This window comes from Chenopodium album, chromosome 8 (genome assembly GCF_948465745.1).
Source record: "Chenopodium album chromosome 8, dcCheAlbu1.1, whole genome shotgun sequence".
NCBI classification, from domain to species: Eukaryota; Viridiplantae; Streptophyta; class Magnoliopsida; order Caryophyllales; family Amaranthaceae; genus Chenopodium; species Chenopodium album.
Window position 1 is genome coordinate 68,957,129 of NC_137841.1, and position 17,692 is coordinate 68,974,820.

General features: G+C 37.3%; 2 protein-coding genes across 2 annotated transcripts; both read right to left on the minus strand.

Moving 5' to 3' along the window:
- Positions 1-525: 525 nt before the first annotated feature.
- Positions 526-7,360, minus strand: LOC145642124 (protein unc-13 homolog). Its single transcript, XM_081693213.1, has 5 exons — positions 6,755-7,360; positions 4,429-5,295; positions 3,431-3,886; positions 2,050-2,239; positions 526-1,971 (listed from the first exon to the last, which is right to left on the minus strand). Exons 1-5 carry the CDS (start codon positions 7,307-7,309, stop codon positions 1,037-1,039), a joined length of 3,003 nt encoding a protein of 1,000 aa, XP_081549339.1. The 5' UTR covers positions 7,310-7,360; the 3' UTR covers positions 526-1,036.
- A 5,292-nt stretch (positions 7,361-12,652) lies between these two features.
- LOC145556415 (putative disease resistance protein RGA3) lies at positions 12,653-16,053 on the minus strand. Its single transcript, XM_081618071.1, has one exon. It carries the CDS (start codon positions 16,032-16,034, stop codon positions 12,672-12,674), a length of 3,363 nt encoding a protein of 1,120 aa, XP_081474197.1. The 5' UTR covers positions 16,035-16,053; the 3' UTR covers positions 12,653-12,671.
- Between the last annotated feature and the right edge of the window lie 1,639 nt (positions 16,054-17,692).

The following is a 17,692-nucleotide window of genomic DNA, read 5'->3' on the forward strand; positions in this document are numbered from 1 at the left end:
TAATCCGCAAATTATTGACTTGAACCGAACCCGACTCAAACCCGAGAATGACCCGACTTGATTCTAACCAGCAAATTATTGACTTGAACCAAACCTGACTCGAATCTGAGAATTACCCTAACCCGTTTTAACCCATGAAAACCCGAATTAAACCCGACCTATTGTTTACCCGACCCGAATGTAACCCTGACCTGTTATGAACCTGACCTAAACCCAACCCAAACCTAAACCTGATAAGAAGTATGACCCGACTCAAGCATGACCCAACTCAAAGCCGACCCGCATAGGTTATTGAATTAATCTGAATTAACCCGACCCGAGTTGACCCGACCCACTCTTACCCGACCTAAACCCGACCCGTTTACCCGAATTGACAGCTTTAATAATGACGGCATATTCTTACTTATGGAATATTTATTACTATTGTACCAATGTCTAAGATCAACTGTTTCAAATCCCTTACAAATTGATACATAATTGGTAAGTGCTCTTAGAGAACAAGAATATGGTATTTTGGTAGGGCAAATAATAATGAATATTTTTTATAAAAGAATTATAATTTCAATTACACTAAAAGAATGAAAGATGACTATAATACATACATATAACAAATGACAGTATGAACACTGGTAGATCGTATCAAACCTTCTGTGCTTGTGCCACATACCAGAAGCAGCCAAGCATCTGGAACAAGGAAAACACCACCACAATGCGCAGCACAGAGCTATCAAATGCCTGCAAACTGAGGAAAAATACAATAGTGATATGATGAATTACCGTAGAAAAGGCAATAATAGTCTACATATAGTGATAATCATCCATTGTAAGCCTGTAGGAGCTTCGGAAGTCATCTGTCCTCCTGCTCCAAATACGTGAAGCTTTTTGACCGGCGAGGTTCACATTTGTGTTTAACTGCTGTTTAGTTAAAAGATGTACAAAACTTTACCAAGCAACTGAAGCTTGCTAACCAACCTAGAACCATGGGGCCATTCTGCAGAAGCAAAATTTGACAATAGAGTGGTAGCCGTGTAATTAACTACAGTTTCTTGGGCAGATTATAGGTTCTTTTGAGGAACTTTGAAGCAGCATCATCATTCCTGTGACACAGGACACGCAATAATGTGTTTGGTTCAGTAGGGTTCCATTGGCCTGATGTAGGAGGCAACGGGAATCCAAATCTAGATTTGGCAGATGAACCATAAGTTTCAATAGTCACTTGTCTAAAACGTTCAATGAGAGATTCTGTATCAGTTCGAAAGAGAGGAAGGACTTCTCTTGGTGTAGATGTATATTTGTTAATCAAATCAGTGGACAACCCATCACCATTAGCCCAGAAAAGGTCTTTAAGGGCATTGAAATCATCCTCTAAGATCTGTGAATCCTTCTGAGAAAAGGCACGATAGGGCCCTCCAGCAAGCAAAACCAGCAAGAATCCATCACATGATGCTTTCATGATGTCAGTAATAATCCGAGTGCGTATTCTTTCATTCACAGTGTCTGATATGACCAATAAGTTCTGCTCCAACTCCTGTAGAAAAGGTTCAATTCTTGAAGACGATGCATCTCCAATATATAAATTATCCCATAGAACATGGCTTAGATCATGAAAGACTAGTTTATAACCTACAGCCTCAGAAAGTTGATGGATTGCTTCGAGGCATGCTGCTGGTGTCAACTCAAACTTCTTCCCTGTACCATTGGAAAAATCTTCTTCACGAGCAGACTCACAATTCCTCAAATGTGTGATAATTCTTTTCTCTACAGCTTCCAACTCTGCCCGAATTTTGTGTAAGGTATTTATACGCACACAAAGTTGTGGCACCCCAGAAGCAGTATCCCCATTCATGGCAACTTGAGAGCTCTTTCTCTGAGAATTTACTGGTTTATCTTTTTTCTTAAATACACCTAATTTAGACCCTATTGGACACCTGGTTAAAGCCGGCATAGTTGGCAGAAATGTACTACGTGTTCCTGTGACCGAGGGAAAATATTGAGATTATTATGCCAAAAGTAAGAAGTAGAAATAGCCAGAGATTGGTAGGCACGTACCACAGCCAGATTTTGCTTTGCTTACAAAGTACTGTAAGCATCGGTCAAGGCCAGCTACTAAGTCAGGAAGCAGTGCTGGATGCATTGGAATAGGTAGCTGAAAGAATGCATCCAAAATTTCATCAATGACCCGCAGTACCTCAATGGCTGATGGTGCAAGTCCCTCTTGACTAGCGCGTGGATTCCAAGCCTAACATTTTTTTGAAAACAAGGTTAGCTTATGCCAAACCAAAATTCAGGTAGTATTACAAAAAAACTTGCTGCAACAGGAGAGGTTTCAAAAATAACAACTCAACCACAGAATTTAATCTACACAGGAAAATACATGTACCAATATACATCTATAAGCAACACAATAACACAATGCATATTTGTTTAATATAGTCCTGCACCTGACTCAGACATGCCATGCCATAGCTAGGGCATAAAAACATCTGTTGTCATAATTTTAGTCTATTACTGGCTACATGAGTAAATTTCTGTAAAACTGTCAAATAAAGAGCTAACAAATGCCCTCCATCCAACAAAGATGTCACATTTACTGAACTTGGACACAAATTGCTATATCACAGTAGTCAAGACTGACAATCTTTGTTGGACTGAAATTCTTAAATATGTTGGCAAATGTTTATAAAACCTTCACAAGGATTGATTAAATCAACAAGTGATTAGCATAAAGAATCCTGATGTCTCACAATAAAAAATCTTTGTCACAACAAAATTAGGAAAGTCAGATGCCAAAGTTGGCCAAATATCCACTTCGTTGACTACAAAGAGATAACTCATACTTGAGTTTTTTTTTTTTTTTTGTTGAGTAGCCCATCAGTCAATGCTGGCCAGATCTCTGACAGTCAAGGGCTCTAACATACTTCATGCAATTACAGGGGGTAAATAAACACACTTGGCATCATCAATCCACCATAGGTGAGTCAAGACAACAGTGCAATGGTAATTGTTTGTCAAGACATAGCATCCCTTAGATGAGTACAAAGCAGTTTGTGCAGTTTACAGCAATTTTCATCCCATAAATAAGCACAGAGATAGGATTACAGATACGTGTTGGAATGTCAATGTTGGGTTAATATAAAAGTTCAGCATGATAGCCATTTTGCTTGGCAAAAAAGAGTGATTGTACAGTGGATCACATGAAAGATGAAACTAATCTGGCTTCTAAAACTGCACTATCCTTTCTGCCACAGTACTAAACTACAAACTAATAGGCTATCTTGGAGAAAATTGATGTTATAGGTCAAAGTAGAAAGGAAATATCGATATTTTTGGTGAAAGTTGATGTCTATAATCATCATGTAAGTGTACAACACTATGAATCGTAAAGTAAAATAAACTAATTTCTACCAAAGCAAACTTAGATAGGTTATACCTCTTGTTGTATGTTTCTGTCAATTCTTTCCTTCATTTTATCTAGTCTCATCTTCATCCAAACTTTGACCAAATTGGCTATGGCAGCTTGAGCCTCATATGGTGGCATCTCACGGATAATTCCTTTGCCACCATCATCACTATCCACTGAATCCTCAACTGCTGTCTGCACAAGATCTTGCTCCAACTTGTCAGCTGCTCTCAATATTTGCACAGCATCAGGTGTCAACTCTGATATGCTTGAAATGAACTGCTTCAATTCATTTCCATAGCAAGCATGTAAGGTAGCAACTGCTACACCAGCAGCCAAAGGATGCCATCTCTTCAATATTGGACTGAATACTTTCTTCTCATGAGAAGCAAGTTCACCAACATCCTTGGCCAAGATTACAAGAACCGGAAGAGGGTTCGGTTGATTCTTTGATGCTCTCCGACTTGAATCTGCCTTCTCCATCCTCTGCAGTTTTATAAACGAAATGTATCTTTATCGTCAGTGGTTAATACAAAAATATGTATTAGACTTCTGAATTAACTGGGCTTAAAAATCAATTGCATGAAAAGATAATTTTGCATCTACAATCAGCTCTGGACATAATAAATCAATGATCGAGAAACACCACAACTCTTACATTTTCCTACAACCAAAATGTAGATTGCTCAAATAACTGGATAAAATCCACATATACCAAACCAACCCAGCAAATCTAAATAGTAACAAATTTCCTCAAGAAAAGTATATTTTCTACCCATCTAGCAAATTCACACAAGAGATCATAGTCATTATGCACAGTATGAGAATACACACCCAAATGTTCCTCCATGCGTCACACACAAAATAAGATAACATATCCTATCATTATAGGCTCCATGACAATTCCCCTAGAAGATGTATGCCTCCCAAAACATATAAGAAATTGAGAGATATGAGCTGAACTTGGAAAGAGTAAAAATAATCTAAACAAACCTATACAAACAATAAACGACTACAAATAAACTTGCCTGAGCGAATGCAGTACGAAGTGATGACCGGATGTATGTATCAATTCTACTACGAGCCACATCAACTTCGCCTTTCCTCTTTCTACGATACTCATGAGATATATCTTCAACTAATATTTTTGCAGCTGATATCCCAATTGAAACTATATGAGGCATGGTATTAATATTTACACTATCAAACGTGTCATGATATGCAAGCAGTCTTCTTTCAACACAGCTCAAGATAGAAGTTAATGTTGCACTCAGAAACTTAGAGTATACCGAATCCTTTGTTGTCTTTGCATCCTTTGCTACTTCTTCTAGCTGACCATCAACTGCAGATAGGAGTTCATTTTCCACTTGACCAGTAGCAACAAAACGATTAAATAGAACCCATGTAAAACAGAGGTTATGCAACATTTGGTTGATGCCAAGAATAGGCCAGGTTTTCTTGATAAGTTCCATAAGTTCATCAACCTCTTCAATAATCGTTGATTCATCATTAATATCAAAGCATGCTTCCAGCAACATCTCATAGAGACAGAGATTGATAGGGAACCCATCAGCCCAGTGACAAGAGTCCGATAATCCGTCAGCAGCTCTGCAAGCCAAAGCCACAACAGCACTGCGGAGAACTTGCATTGATTCATTATTTTTTCCCGTCTCTATAGGCCTCTCTAAAGCTCCTCGAATAATCTTTTGCAGTCGCTGGGCAGCAGCATCAGCTTTACCAATTGGCTGATAAGGATGTAAGATAAGCCCAGCTTCAAGAACCCTCAGATTTCGTTTTTGCCATGCATCATATTCTTGCTGATCAGTAAAGTCTGATGACTTCAGTTGTTGTAACAGCTCAAGTGGAAGAACAAGGTTATCAATACGTTTTCCAAGCTGTGACAAGGACATAAAAGCAGTAACTGGTTCAGTTTCTTGAAGCATAGTGTATCTATCAAACACATCAAACTACAACAAATTTTTATTTGAGATATTGAAAGTAGCAAGAGAAGGAGGACTGATCCTTGGGATACGCAATCCTAAATTTTATTTTCAATAAGATTTGGTGTGATGGACTAATGGTTACAGATAGCAAGACTTCAATTATTATTAAAAAAAACATAACAATTCTTCATGTTTGTAGTGTCCAATATAGCAACAGGTCAGAGGAAGTTAACAGCTACTACAGTTGCTTAACTTGCTACAATTTTTTTCCCAACAACAATTTTGAAAAATCCAAACATGCAGTCTAAGAGGGATGACCGGATGAGCAAAAACTCAGTTGAGAAAGATTTGCACTTGGGAGGCATTTTCCCCCCATTAGATGTCTAGAGGCACTTCAATAAATTTCTTAACTAGTTCATTTTGGGAACTTTGGTTTTGAGATTTACGCTTTAAGTAAATCTTGGAGATCTTTAGACACTTTCTCAAAAGCCAATAAATGTTATATAACACACATCCTTTCCTTTCATGGAAAAAAATCCCACTATTCCTCGCAGACCGAAGAATGCTGAAACTTTGAAGTTCAATTCAACTACAAAGCATTTAAGAACTCAAGATTCCTTAACCCAGTTCAGTGCCAGAACAGTTTATACTTCGGTGCTATCAGCGCCAGAATAGTAGCACCATATACATTCAGTGTATTATAGAAGGCCATAACATAGCGGACGTGCTACTAGCAGTGTAAACTACAAGCCATTAGCTATATACAACTATATACTCCATAATTCAATGAAACAATTGACGTCAACTAGCTTAGCTCTCTCTACACTCAAACAACAAAAAAATTGTCAAATACATATGATTCGAGCAAATGAACCTACTCCCTCTCCTTGCAGGGGAAATAAAGGGATTAAAGATGAAGAATGCTTACGCAGTTACGCGCCTTCCAACAAGTACCAATACCTCTCACCAACCAACCTAATTGATTATCACGCATAATAATACAACAATTAACATCCTAAAAAATTCCAAAAAAGCTCCTTTTCCTTTTAAATCTTTAGCGTGAAGTAAGATAGAATCCACCGACAAACATACGAATTAAAAGCTCAAATTGATTAATTTTCTCATACTTACCAATTTCATCATCCTAAGCTGACCAATACATCGGATCACCAATTAAACAATTATTAAACAAATTCAATAACCTAAAAAATACTGAAAGATTTATACAATAAAAAATAAAATCTAACTTAATTTCCAGCAAATCGTAAAACTGTAGTAGAACTAATTGAGAAATTGAGTTCAAATTCTGCAACAATGGCGAAATTCACCTACATTACGATCTACAAACTTCGAAATCTCGAAATTAAACTAAAAATTCAACGAAATACCAGAAATTAAAGCGAGATCTGACCTGAGAAGCAGCGATCCTAAGAAAAGCTCGGCGAATTCTAGAATCAACAGTCTCAGAAACTCTCATCTGAACTCTCATAAGCTCACCAACAGTCAAAGGCTTACTCTTAGGGCTACTCTCACCAACCTGAGACCCAGGACTACCGCCATTACTACTCCTCCTCAACCCTAAACTCGACGCCCCGGAAGATCTCAACCCTAACGCCTTCTTCATTCTACTCGCCGCCGTCGACGTCAACGACCGCTGCAATCCGCCGGAGTTTCCACTTCCGCTGGAGTTTGCGCCGCCATTGGTGGTTGTTGCGGCGGAGGTCGGTGAGGAGGAGGAGGAGGAGGAGGAAGCTAGGGTTTTGCCGGAGGATGTGCGGCAAGCGGCGACGAAGATTTCGTAGGCGGTGGAGCGGAGGTCGAGGAGAGAGAGGGAGGAAGTGAGGTCGGCGGCGAAGGGAGAGGAGAGAGAAGATGACGGTGGTTGAGAGGGTGGTTGGTGTGGTGGTGGAGTGGTTTCGCGTTTGGAATCGCCAAGTGAGCTCCTGTCTCGGAAGAGGAGCGACATTGTTGATTGTTGAGAGAGAATGACTGATTGAGTGAGGAGAGAGAAAGAGGAATGAAGAACAAGAAGAAGGGAGAGTGAAAAAGTGAAGGATATTTTGGGGAATATTGAATTCAAGAATTTTTTTTATTTTTACTTTTTAACTTTCTTAATTTAGAAAAAAAAATTGAGAGTTTAAGAGAGGAAATTTGATTTTTAAATTTGAAATGAAGTAATTTGTTGTCTAATTTAAAAAAAAAATATATATTAAATGTTTGTAATTAAAAGTAAATTTTAAATTTTTGATTGTTTATTTATATGAATTATACTTGTGGATCTCTTAAGAAGTATTGAGTATTATGTATTTATGAGGAAAAAAATAGACAAGATGCGTATGTAAATGTGTAATTAAAAAATATTTTTGTATAGAATAATGTTAATATTATGGTTTAGAAGCAGATAAATTGAATGGATGTTTCATGTTTATTAAACTTCGTAATCTAAAGCTTAGATATACCTTCAAGTCTCTAATTGTATAAATGACACTTTATCAATATAGTGTTATGGATTATGAATGTAGAAGGTTTCAAATGAAGTCAAGAATAAAAAAGTGTTTGGTTGTAGGCAAATGTTAGATTGTGTTTTTAGGGTGTACTTTTGGGTTAGCTAGTAAGCTAGACACGACAGCGAGACTTAGAGTCATGATGTAACACTGATTGAGTAGTTTTGGAAAATTGATGTAAACATAGCATTACCATATGCCATGTCATGTTGTCATGTTATGATTGTTATCTATTTTCAACTATTGAACTACATCTAAATAGATTTACTTTGCAACTTAATCTAGACATTATTTATGTGCCGAATTTTGTATTGGATCATAGATAGTAGACTAGTGCCAAGTGACATACCATTCAATGTCCCATATGGCTAGTGACAACATTTGGTAGGGTAAAATTCTTAATTCTTCTTGTATAGTTATATTATGTGTTGGATCGATTCATGATTCATTGTACTTCAATTCTCTCAATTTATATTTTGATTAACATTTGTGTTACATACTTACATTCAATGAAGTATGAATTTATAGACTATATATTGTCGAGACAGATTTATTTCCATAATCTTCATGAAACATGTAGATTTTTTTGATTGATTAAATTAGAGTTTATTAATTGAGTAAATAAACATAAATAATCCGTTTAAAAAAGTACTACGTATATAAAATAATAGAAATGTTTATTAGATTTTTTATTTAATAAAAAAGTTAGAGAGTTTGAAGTTGGACTGTAGTTGTAGGAAGTGTCAAACTGTCAACTGGCAGTAGTGTGAAACTGTGAAACATGGTGGCCGACTTCAACTAAACAAAGTTGTCTGGCAATTAGAATTTTCTCTTACTGACTTGAACAAGATCATCATATGGGATCCATCATTTGTGGGATACAGACAATAACACTACATGTTATGGTCTTCTTGTATTATTATCTTTCTTTATTTTATTTGAGTCTTTTTAATTTTATCTTTCTTTATACAAAATATATACACAGTATAGTGAGTATACACCTTTATATATTAATTCATACTCCCTATGATTTTCTCAATTGAGTCCATATGAAACCATTAAAAAAAAATGGAAACCATCAAAGAACTAGCTCCATCTGATTGTGTAAAGTCTTTTTAGTTTTTATATATTGTGTTGTCGTACTTAACCATATGGTTGTCACCTAACGTAATATCACGTACGGTCTGTTTTGATTTACTGAACTGATTATAGTTGAGCTGAACTGAACTGAAAATTAATTGAAGAAAACAGACCCTTACATTCATATGTCTTAGATTTGGATGTAAAATATGTGATCTAAGATGTGTCTTATAAAACGGCGATCTAATCTAACATCATTTTAACATGTAACATAACTTATATTTCTATCTAGATGCACATTGAGCTTCATATTGACAATAAAGAAATAGTGGTAATAGACTCTAGAAGATCTGTTAATGTTGGCTATGACAAAAATTACATGGGATATAACGATTACAAATTTACAACCAACTGGTTGACAATAATTACATTGCTTAAATTCTTGTAGTAATATTCAAATATATTTAATTTATGTTTGTGGGCAGAGGTGCGATATTAATGATAGTTGGTCCAATGATTAGGACAGCTTAACAAATTTGTTTACATAGATGCTGCTTTTTGTAAGTTTATATCCATCTAAAGAAAATGACCATTAAACTTGCATCTTATTCTGCCCCACATGGTCTGCCCTAGTAGCTTGAATATATAAATTGTGAGTGCCAAATTAATTAATTATAATTAATTACCCAAATGTGTGCTAATACAATCTAGAGGTCCATGTGGATTGTGAGTGTACAGCTAAAAAGTAATGCAAATTATCCAAGATTGAAACAAACTATAACTAAACGGTATTAAGAATATGTCCGAGCACATGAGATGATAAGATCTTGGCCTAGTGGTTAAGATTGAGGGTCTATGTATGATAAGTCATAGGTTTAAATTTCCCACCCGTGGTAATACACACTCGTAATTTTCAATACATATTGAAAGTGCATCACCAGACAAAATGGTTAAACACCACTTTGCGACTTCTTTTTGCTTTTTTTGTGCTTGATGCATATCCAATTGCATCTTTGATGTGCATAATAAGGCATCTCTTAAAACAGTCACCATTCTTCATTTTGGTGTATGCACTCCTGCACCAGGCCTATTAAATTTGAAGGAATTGCAGGTTTTATTACAGTTATATTAGTCTGCTCTGTCTGATTATATCCTTTCTGTTCAATAGCCCACGGTATGAAGCATCGCCTTATATGCAATGCAGGCATTCAGAAATTAAGACAATCAAGACGGAGCAAGAGTAACTAAAATGTACAGAAGCACCAGTTACAGGAGCTGAGAAGCAGGGTACATGCTTTAGGACTAGTAGTCAGCCTAAGCAGCTGCTAGCACTTAGTTCCTAGTTTCTTGGTTAGACAAAACATATGCTTGATTATTAATTAATGCAACATAATTACTACTTCAAGTGTTACATAGCTTTATATAAATTATAGCTTTATATAAATTATATGCTCAGACTTAGCCAGAAAATATCCTTAATGATTGATTAATACAAAGTAAGGCCTATATGTTTGATTACAACTATCCAGATATGATGGTTGTGACAAATTTAAACTCTAGTTCTAAACTGCTGTACAAGAACATCAGATCACATTAATATCACTAATGTATTTTTGTTCCACTGAGCTCTAGGAATGCTGAAGCAAGGAGTGAGGAGCTGAGCAATATGGTGCAGACAACATACGACGGATATAGCTTCATTTCCCGGTTAAGACAAACTGATTTCATTATAGAACATGGCATCTTAAAGTATTTCATACTGGATCTTATTTCTTATTTATCATTGTGATCCGTTATAATTTTCTTCATTCATGTTCAATATTACCTTGTCTCTTAAACTGCAGTTGCTATCACAGCATCAGAAATAATTTGAATAGATACCAGCAAATAGCTTGATAAGACCCAACTGTACTTGATAAGAAAATCTTTACATTCAACTTAATACACCAAACTCCAATCACCACTAGAATATTTACAATTGACAGGAAATAAATTGAGAAACAGAATTAAGCCTGTATAGCATGAGAGACTTATTAAGTCGAAATCCTCTTTGGTGTGAAGAGTAAAACCACAGAAATTGGAGGATTCCACCAATTTCTTCTATTATTATTAAAGCTCAAGGGTAGCAATATTCTAACGAGTTTCACAAAGGTTAACATAATAGCAACTACATACATAAGAGATCAACAATAAGAGGACAAAGGCGACAGATATCACCAGAAAACAAAGATCCTTTCCATCTGTGTTTCCTGACAAGCTGGAGCACATCCACGATCACACCATCTGAATCGAAGCTCCATGTGGCCCCAGTAAGCAGACCAGATGTAAGCCCAAACACACCACGACAATCCCAACACTAGCCTATGATTCGCATCACTGTGTAAACTTTCACCACCTTCTAGGAAGGGTTGAAAAGCTCCACAAATCATATGCTCAGCCCAATCAAATTAATCTGCTAAGACTTAGGACTAGGCAAAAAATAAACTATCTTTTTGTTACAATGAACTTGACAGTACAAAATAAACATACTGTCTCACAATGTTCTAGACGAATTAACTAGACCAATTCAAGATGAGGTTCCATGGTGTATGCTGTTCGCAGATGATATCGTTTTGGTGGATGAGACTAAGGATGGGGTTAATGTCAAGTTGGAGCAATGGAGGCAAAGGTTGGAATCTAGAGGGTTTAAGCTAAGTCGGAGTAAGACTGAATATTTGGTATGTCGTTTTGGCACTCAGAGGGGGACAAGCAATGAAGTGGTGAGTTTGGATGGAAAGGATTTGACCATGAGTGAATGTTTTAAGTACCTAGGGTCGATCATCCAGAAGAATGGTGACATTGATCAAGACGTGACCCACAGGATTAAGTCAGGGTGGCTTAAATGGAGAGCGGCCACGGGAGTGCTATGCGACCGCAGCATTCCCTTAAAGTTGAAGGGAAAATTCTACAGGACTGCCATAAGACCAGTGTTGCTCTATGGTACAGAATGTTGGGCTTCTAAGAAAGAGCATATTAAAAAGATGGAGGTTACGGAAATGCGCATGTTAAGGTGGATGTGTGGAAACACTTTAAGAGATAGAATCAGAAATGAGGTTATTCGCAAGAAAGTAGGTGTGGCGGGCATTGTAGATAAATTAAGGGAAAATCGTCTGCGTTGGTTTGGACATGTAAGACGGAGACCCGAGGGTGCACCGGTGCGAAGAGTGGAAGAGTGGGACCATGGAGGGATTAAACGAGGAAGAGGGAGACCAAAGATGACTTGGTTGGAAGGAGTGAGGAAGGATATGAAGTGCATGGATTTACGTGAGGATGAAGTTTTGGATCGTAAGGGATGGAGGAGAAAGATTTATGTTGATGACTACACGGAATAATCAAATTTGGTTCATGTTAGCCGACCCCACTTTTGGGATTAAGGCTTTGATTGATTGATTGATTGATTGATTGTCTCACAATGTAGAAAACCTATAGCTAGGAGAGGGCTTGATTCAAGTCCTTGAGTAGAGACTTTTTAGAGTTAATAAACACGAAGTATAAGAAGGCAGAAGGAAGCAAGCTATCATTCCCATTCTGGAGATTCAATAAAGCCTAAGTCGTCGTGGAAACTTAATTCGCATCCTGTAGATCTGATGAAAAGAAGAAAAAAAAAAACAATTAGTAATGCTTTCAAATTTTCTATTCACCACTATACTGCATGATTAACTGATATGATGTAGACATACAAGGGCTAAAGGTTTTTTCAGAAACTCACATATCAGTATGGGGAATATGCTGAAGAATGTGGCAATCTTTGCCATTCGGCTTCTTGTATCTTTTTCCCAAATCCGGACAGCCTCTGATGTATAGCTTCTGTAAAGATGTAAGGCCTTGTAACGATGGTGGAAGTGAAGCCAAATTTGGACACTTTATTATCCGAAGCTCACATAGCAAGGAGAGATTGTTGATCTCATCAGGGAGTGCTGTCAGATTCAGGAGAAATGTTACTGTCAGATGCTGAAGCATGCTTAGGCAAGCAATGCCTCGTGGGAGTTTCTCCAATTTTGGGATGCAGGATAATTCCAAAGAGCGGAGGCTCCTCAAGCCTTGCCAATCCGGTCTGGTGGTCGTCTCATCTTCTTCTTCTTCCTCCTCTTCCAACTCTTTGCAGTTTCGGATAGTCAGTGTCTCAAGGAAGGGCAGATGTATCCCCTTTGATATGTTTCTCAAGCTTCTGCAGTTATAAATATGAAGATGTCGAATGGAATTTGGAGAATCAAATATCAAACTCCAGAGTTTGTGGCAATGCCTTATTTCTAATGTCTCTAAGTTGCACAGCCTACTACTAATTGACAAAAAAACAAGCCCATCATTAGTTTCACATATTTTCAACTGCTTTAATGATGATGAAGATGAAGATGAAGATGGTGCTTCCTGATCATTCTGTGACATCAGATTGGATCTAAACAACCTCCCATTGATTTTGTGTACCTCCAATGACTCCAACTTTGGGGAAAAAGGCATTGACATCAATTTATTGCAACCATTTATTTTCAATTGCAAAAGACGAGGAAACAACTCCTTCCTTTGCTCACCCTCACCATTTGATGATCTAGTCCACCCCTTTAATCGCGGCAAATCCTCCAACTCCAAGACCTCTAAGAAAGGGAAGTAGTCATTGTGAGCTGTAGAACCAGAGTTTCCACCAACCCAACTAGTGCCCTCATCTTCTACATACTCCAAGGCATTTAGTGATTGAAGATAAAGAGATTTAAGATGAGGCAATTGTCTCAAGTAAGGGAGAATTCGGCAATTATTGCAGCACACAAAGCTAATGGAAACAAGTTTACGCAACCTATCAAACCAACAAATGGGCATCTCATCTCCTTTGTATCCAAGAACCTTCAGATATTTAAGATTTTGAGGAAGTTGCAAGAATGATATCATCCTCTTTAATTCATCAGAATCAAAAGCAGTTTCTTCTCCTCGAAAGCTCAATATAAGAGAAGTCAGCTGTTGATTTTCCTTCAAAGTTGCCCTTTGAGCTTCCATCACTGCATTTTTGCGCAACTTGAAAAATTGAATCCTCAGTTCTCCCCTAAGATTTAAGGCTGGCAGTGAGTCAATGCCAGTATTTTTCCCTTTTCCTACTATAAATCCATGTAACTCATGAAGAGTTGTCATTTTCCCAAAACCCGACGGCAAATCTGTCAAAGTATCCCAATTGATCACCAAATGCCTGAGATTAGACAGTTTGGCAAAATCTCTTGGTAGCTCCATAAGGAAAGGACAACTATCAAGGTTTAATGTTTGGAGATTCTCTAACCTCGTTATGGCATTAGGAAGACATTCAATACAATTCCGCGCAAGATTAAGGTATCTTAAATGGCGCAATCTCCCTATAGAACTTGGGACCATATCAATATTGTTCAAGCTCAAGACGCGTAAGGACAGGAATCTTGAAACCAACCCTTCAAGACTAGCAGGCCTTTCAATAGATAATCCTAGCAATGATCGTATGTTCTTGGCAGCTAACAATGATGATGGAGCTTCCCATCCGTTAAGAGATACATGTATAAGCTCATCAGTGACCTGCATTGAAGACTCACCCAACAGCATGTTCTCAGCACCTGCTATGTGTTGTGCTAAATCATGCACTAAGTCATGAATTTTGCACGTTTTTACATTCCCTTTACCATCTTCTTTGGGATCTTGAAAAAAGTTCATCCGTAACAATTCCATAAAATACTGATCTCCGATGTCTCTGTTTGATGGCTCAAAATATCCCTGTGCCATCCATAAATGGACCAAATCAGCCTTGCTAAACTCGTAATCCTTTGGGAACAATGAGCAGTAAGCAAAGCACTGTTTTAATGCTGGAGGTAAGTAATCATAACTTAACTTTAACACAGGCATTAAGTTGCCATCCTCCATCAGCTTTGCCTTTGACAGTTGATCATCTTTGAAGAGTTGCCACTCTTTCTCACTATCTTTAGAGTAGAGGAGGCTTCCAACAACTCTGATAGCGAGGGGAACGTTTCCACAACTACTAACAATCTCTTTACCGATCTGAGTTAAATTAGGATTACTCTCCTCTTGGTTTTGTTTGAATGCTAAGCTTCTGAAAAGCTCCCAAGACTCATCATCTGTTAGAAATCCTAATTTATAAGATTTAGGAACTGTGCCTACAACCTTTGCAACATTATCAGAGCGCGTAGTTACAATTACCTTACTCCCAATGCGACCACATTCCAACAAGCTCATGAGATCCAACCACCTATCTCGACTATCATCCCATATGTCATCTAAGACAAGAAGATACTTCTTGCTTTTTATAGAATCATGAATCTGCGATTTAATTTGATTCAGTGAACGGTCACCAGAATCCTCATCAGTGAAGCACCTATAAAGTTTCCCCATTACCGCCTTTTGATTGTCTACCTCAGGTACACAAACCCATGTAACAAGATCAAACTGTTCCTCAACTCTTGCATCATTGAACACCAATTGAGCAAGAGTGGTTTTTCCTAGACCCCCAAATCCAACAATTGGAATGACAGTAACCTTTTCATCATCATATTTGGGATCTAACAGCATCTCAATTATCATGTTTTTATCATTTTCTCTACCAATGATATCAACTGCTTTAACAAAAGAGGCTGTTTCCCTTCTCTTCATTAATTGGGCCACAGGATGTTGTGGGTCTTCTCTGTGATCATACACCCTCAAGTTTAAGCTAGTCAAACCCGAGTTGATGGCATCAAGTTCTTGTCTAATAGACTTGATTTCTCGAGCCATTTTCCAGTTAAGCCAAAGTATGTTCGATCTAGAAAAAAAGACATGTACCTGCATCCGTGGTCTCTGCTGATCAACAGTGAGGATCTCATCAAACAGGTCATCAGCTCGGTAAAGCACCTGCCTAAGCATCTTAAGCCACTCTTTGATAGTGTCACTGCCCTCTGCTTCCTGGTACTTCTCAGCATCACGAACTCGAGCCTGGATCATCCTGATGGTTTTCTCAAGATTATTCAGATCATCTCGTGCACTCCACCAGAATCCAGCCTTTTGAATGGCTGCTTTGCCCAACGATTCCAAGGCTTTTGATGCCAATTCCCACACAATTCCCTCTGCCATTTTTTCAATCTTGTTTTTCTCTCTTTCTGCAAAGTCTGGTGTATTTGATGATCTTGACCTGCTTAAGTCTTCAAGAATAAATATTCTCATTGGATTTTGGCCCACTTGATTCTTATCCAAAATACCAACTACAAAGCCGCATTAATTCTAATACTGTAGTTGCCATGAACTCTTACTTTTCTTCCGTTTATGTAATCTTTCACAATATTTTACCATTTACCTCTAATTGACTAATACTGTAGTTGCTATTACAAATATTTGAAACAAATTGAATTTTAAGCCTGCAGGAAGTGTTACACTTTTGGCAGAAAATATGTAAATTGAGCACTTCTGATTATATATATATATATTTTGGAAAAACTGAACTTATCATTTAGTTGAATTCTACACTTTTTTTTTTCCTGAGAAGCAAAGAACTGCAGGGCCAGCAGACTTCTAACAAAACAGGTACAATGTGCTCAAACAAATGAAAAGAATAAAAGGACGAAATTTAGAGAAGAAAATTTATTTCTCTAAGCTGTAAAGTGGACACATTGATCCACTAAATTTGTGTATCTTTATAAAATCAATTATCAGAACTCATAACAATGTATCACAATTTCAAAAATATTTGTTACCTCTTCAATTTCAAGTGTAACTGGGTAAGGAGTCCACCCTTTCTTCTCTTATTATGATATGTTGAAAGTAGAAAACCAAACATATTTCACAAAGGTATACAGCAACTTGATACATAATATAAAAACTACTAAAGGACAATAGTAAAAAAAATTATTAAAACAAAAAAAAATGTCACCAGATAACAGAGTTCAATTCAACTGCATTTTCCAACCAGAGCTTATATCTATGATTACACTAGCCTTAATGAAGCTTAAACAACGATTACCCTTCAATCAAACCACAACAGCAGCAACAAGCCAACAACTATAACTCTCTTAAACTCCTCTCCTCCGTCTGTCTTGTCACTCTTGTGTGTTGAATGTTAGGATACCATAAAACACTTCTCAAACCTGTGATTAAAATGGGTTAGCCTGTGACTAGCATCACTGTGTAAGCTTTCCCCACCTTCTAGGAAGGGTTGAAAAGCTCCACCAATCATATGCTCAGGCCAAGCCAATTAAACTACCCAAAAGTAATGATGTAAAACAAGGGCATCAATTTCATTTAACTTGTTTCATGCTTGGTTCATCTCCGGTTGCATCAATGATGCATATAGCCTGGCATCTCTAAAGAGCATCGAACTAGTCACCTTTGTCAATTGAGTACGGCATTCCTGCACTATATCTCTAAAGCAAACTTCCTTCCTTAATTCTTAGCTAAGTCTGGTGGTAAAAGCTTCCTCCCCTCAGTCTGATTACATTTATCCCACTCAATATTAACATCCTCTGAAAGCATTGAGCAGTAACGAAACAAATTAACCAATCATCCAATGCTTTAAGTAATAGCAACTCAGATTTGTAACATATATTTTCATGCAGCACATAAACTGGACGAAGTTAATTGTATATACCACACACTCACTAAAACAATAAACATGGGAAACAATTGAAATGCATCACCTTTAAACAAGTCTGACATTTGGCTAAAATAGTATAACTTGTCTAGGAAACACAATCAACCAGTTTCTGGAAAAGTACTTGTGTAAATTTTCCCAACAGTTA

Coding starts and splice junctions, on each gene's coding strand:
- LOC145556415 (XM_081618071.1), bottom strand. CDS start 16,034: ATGGCAGAGGGAATTGTGTGGGAATTGGCATCAAAAGCCTTGGAATCG.
- LOC145642124 (XM_081693213.1), bottom strand. CDS start 7,309: ATGTCGCTCCTCTTCCGAGACAGGAGCTCACTTGGCGATTCCAAACGC. Junction 5,296..6,754: donor TTAGGATCGCTGCTTCTCAG/GTCAGATCTCGC, acceptor TCCTTGTCACAG/CTTGGAAAACGTATTGATAA. Junction 3,887..4,428: donor TTCGTACTGCATTCGCTCAG/GCAAGTTTATTT, acceptor ATAAAACTGCAG/AGGATGGAGAAGGCAGATTC.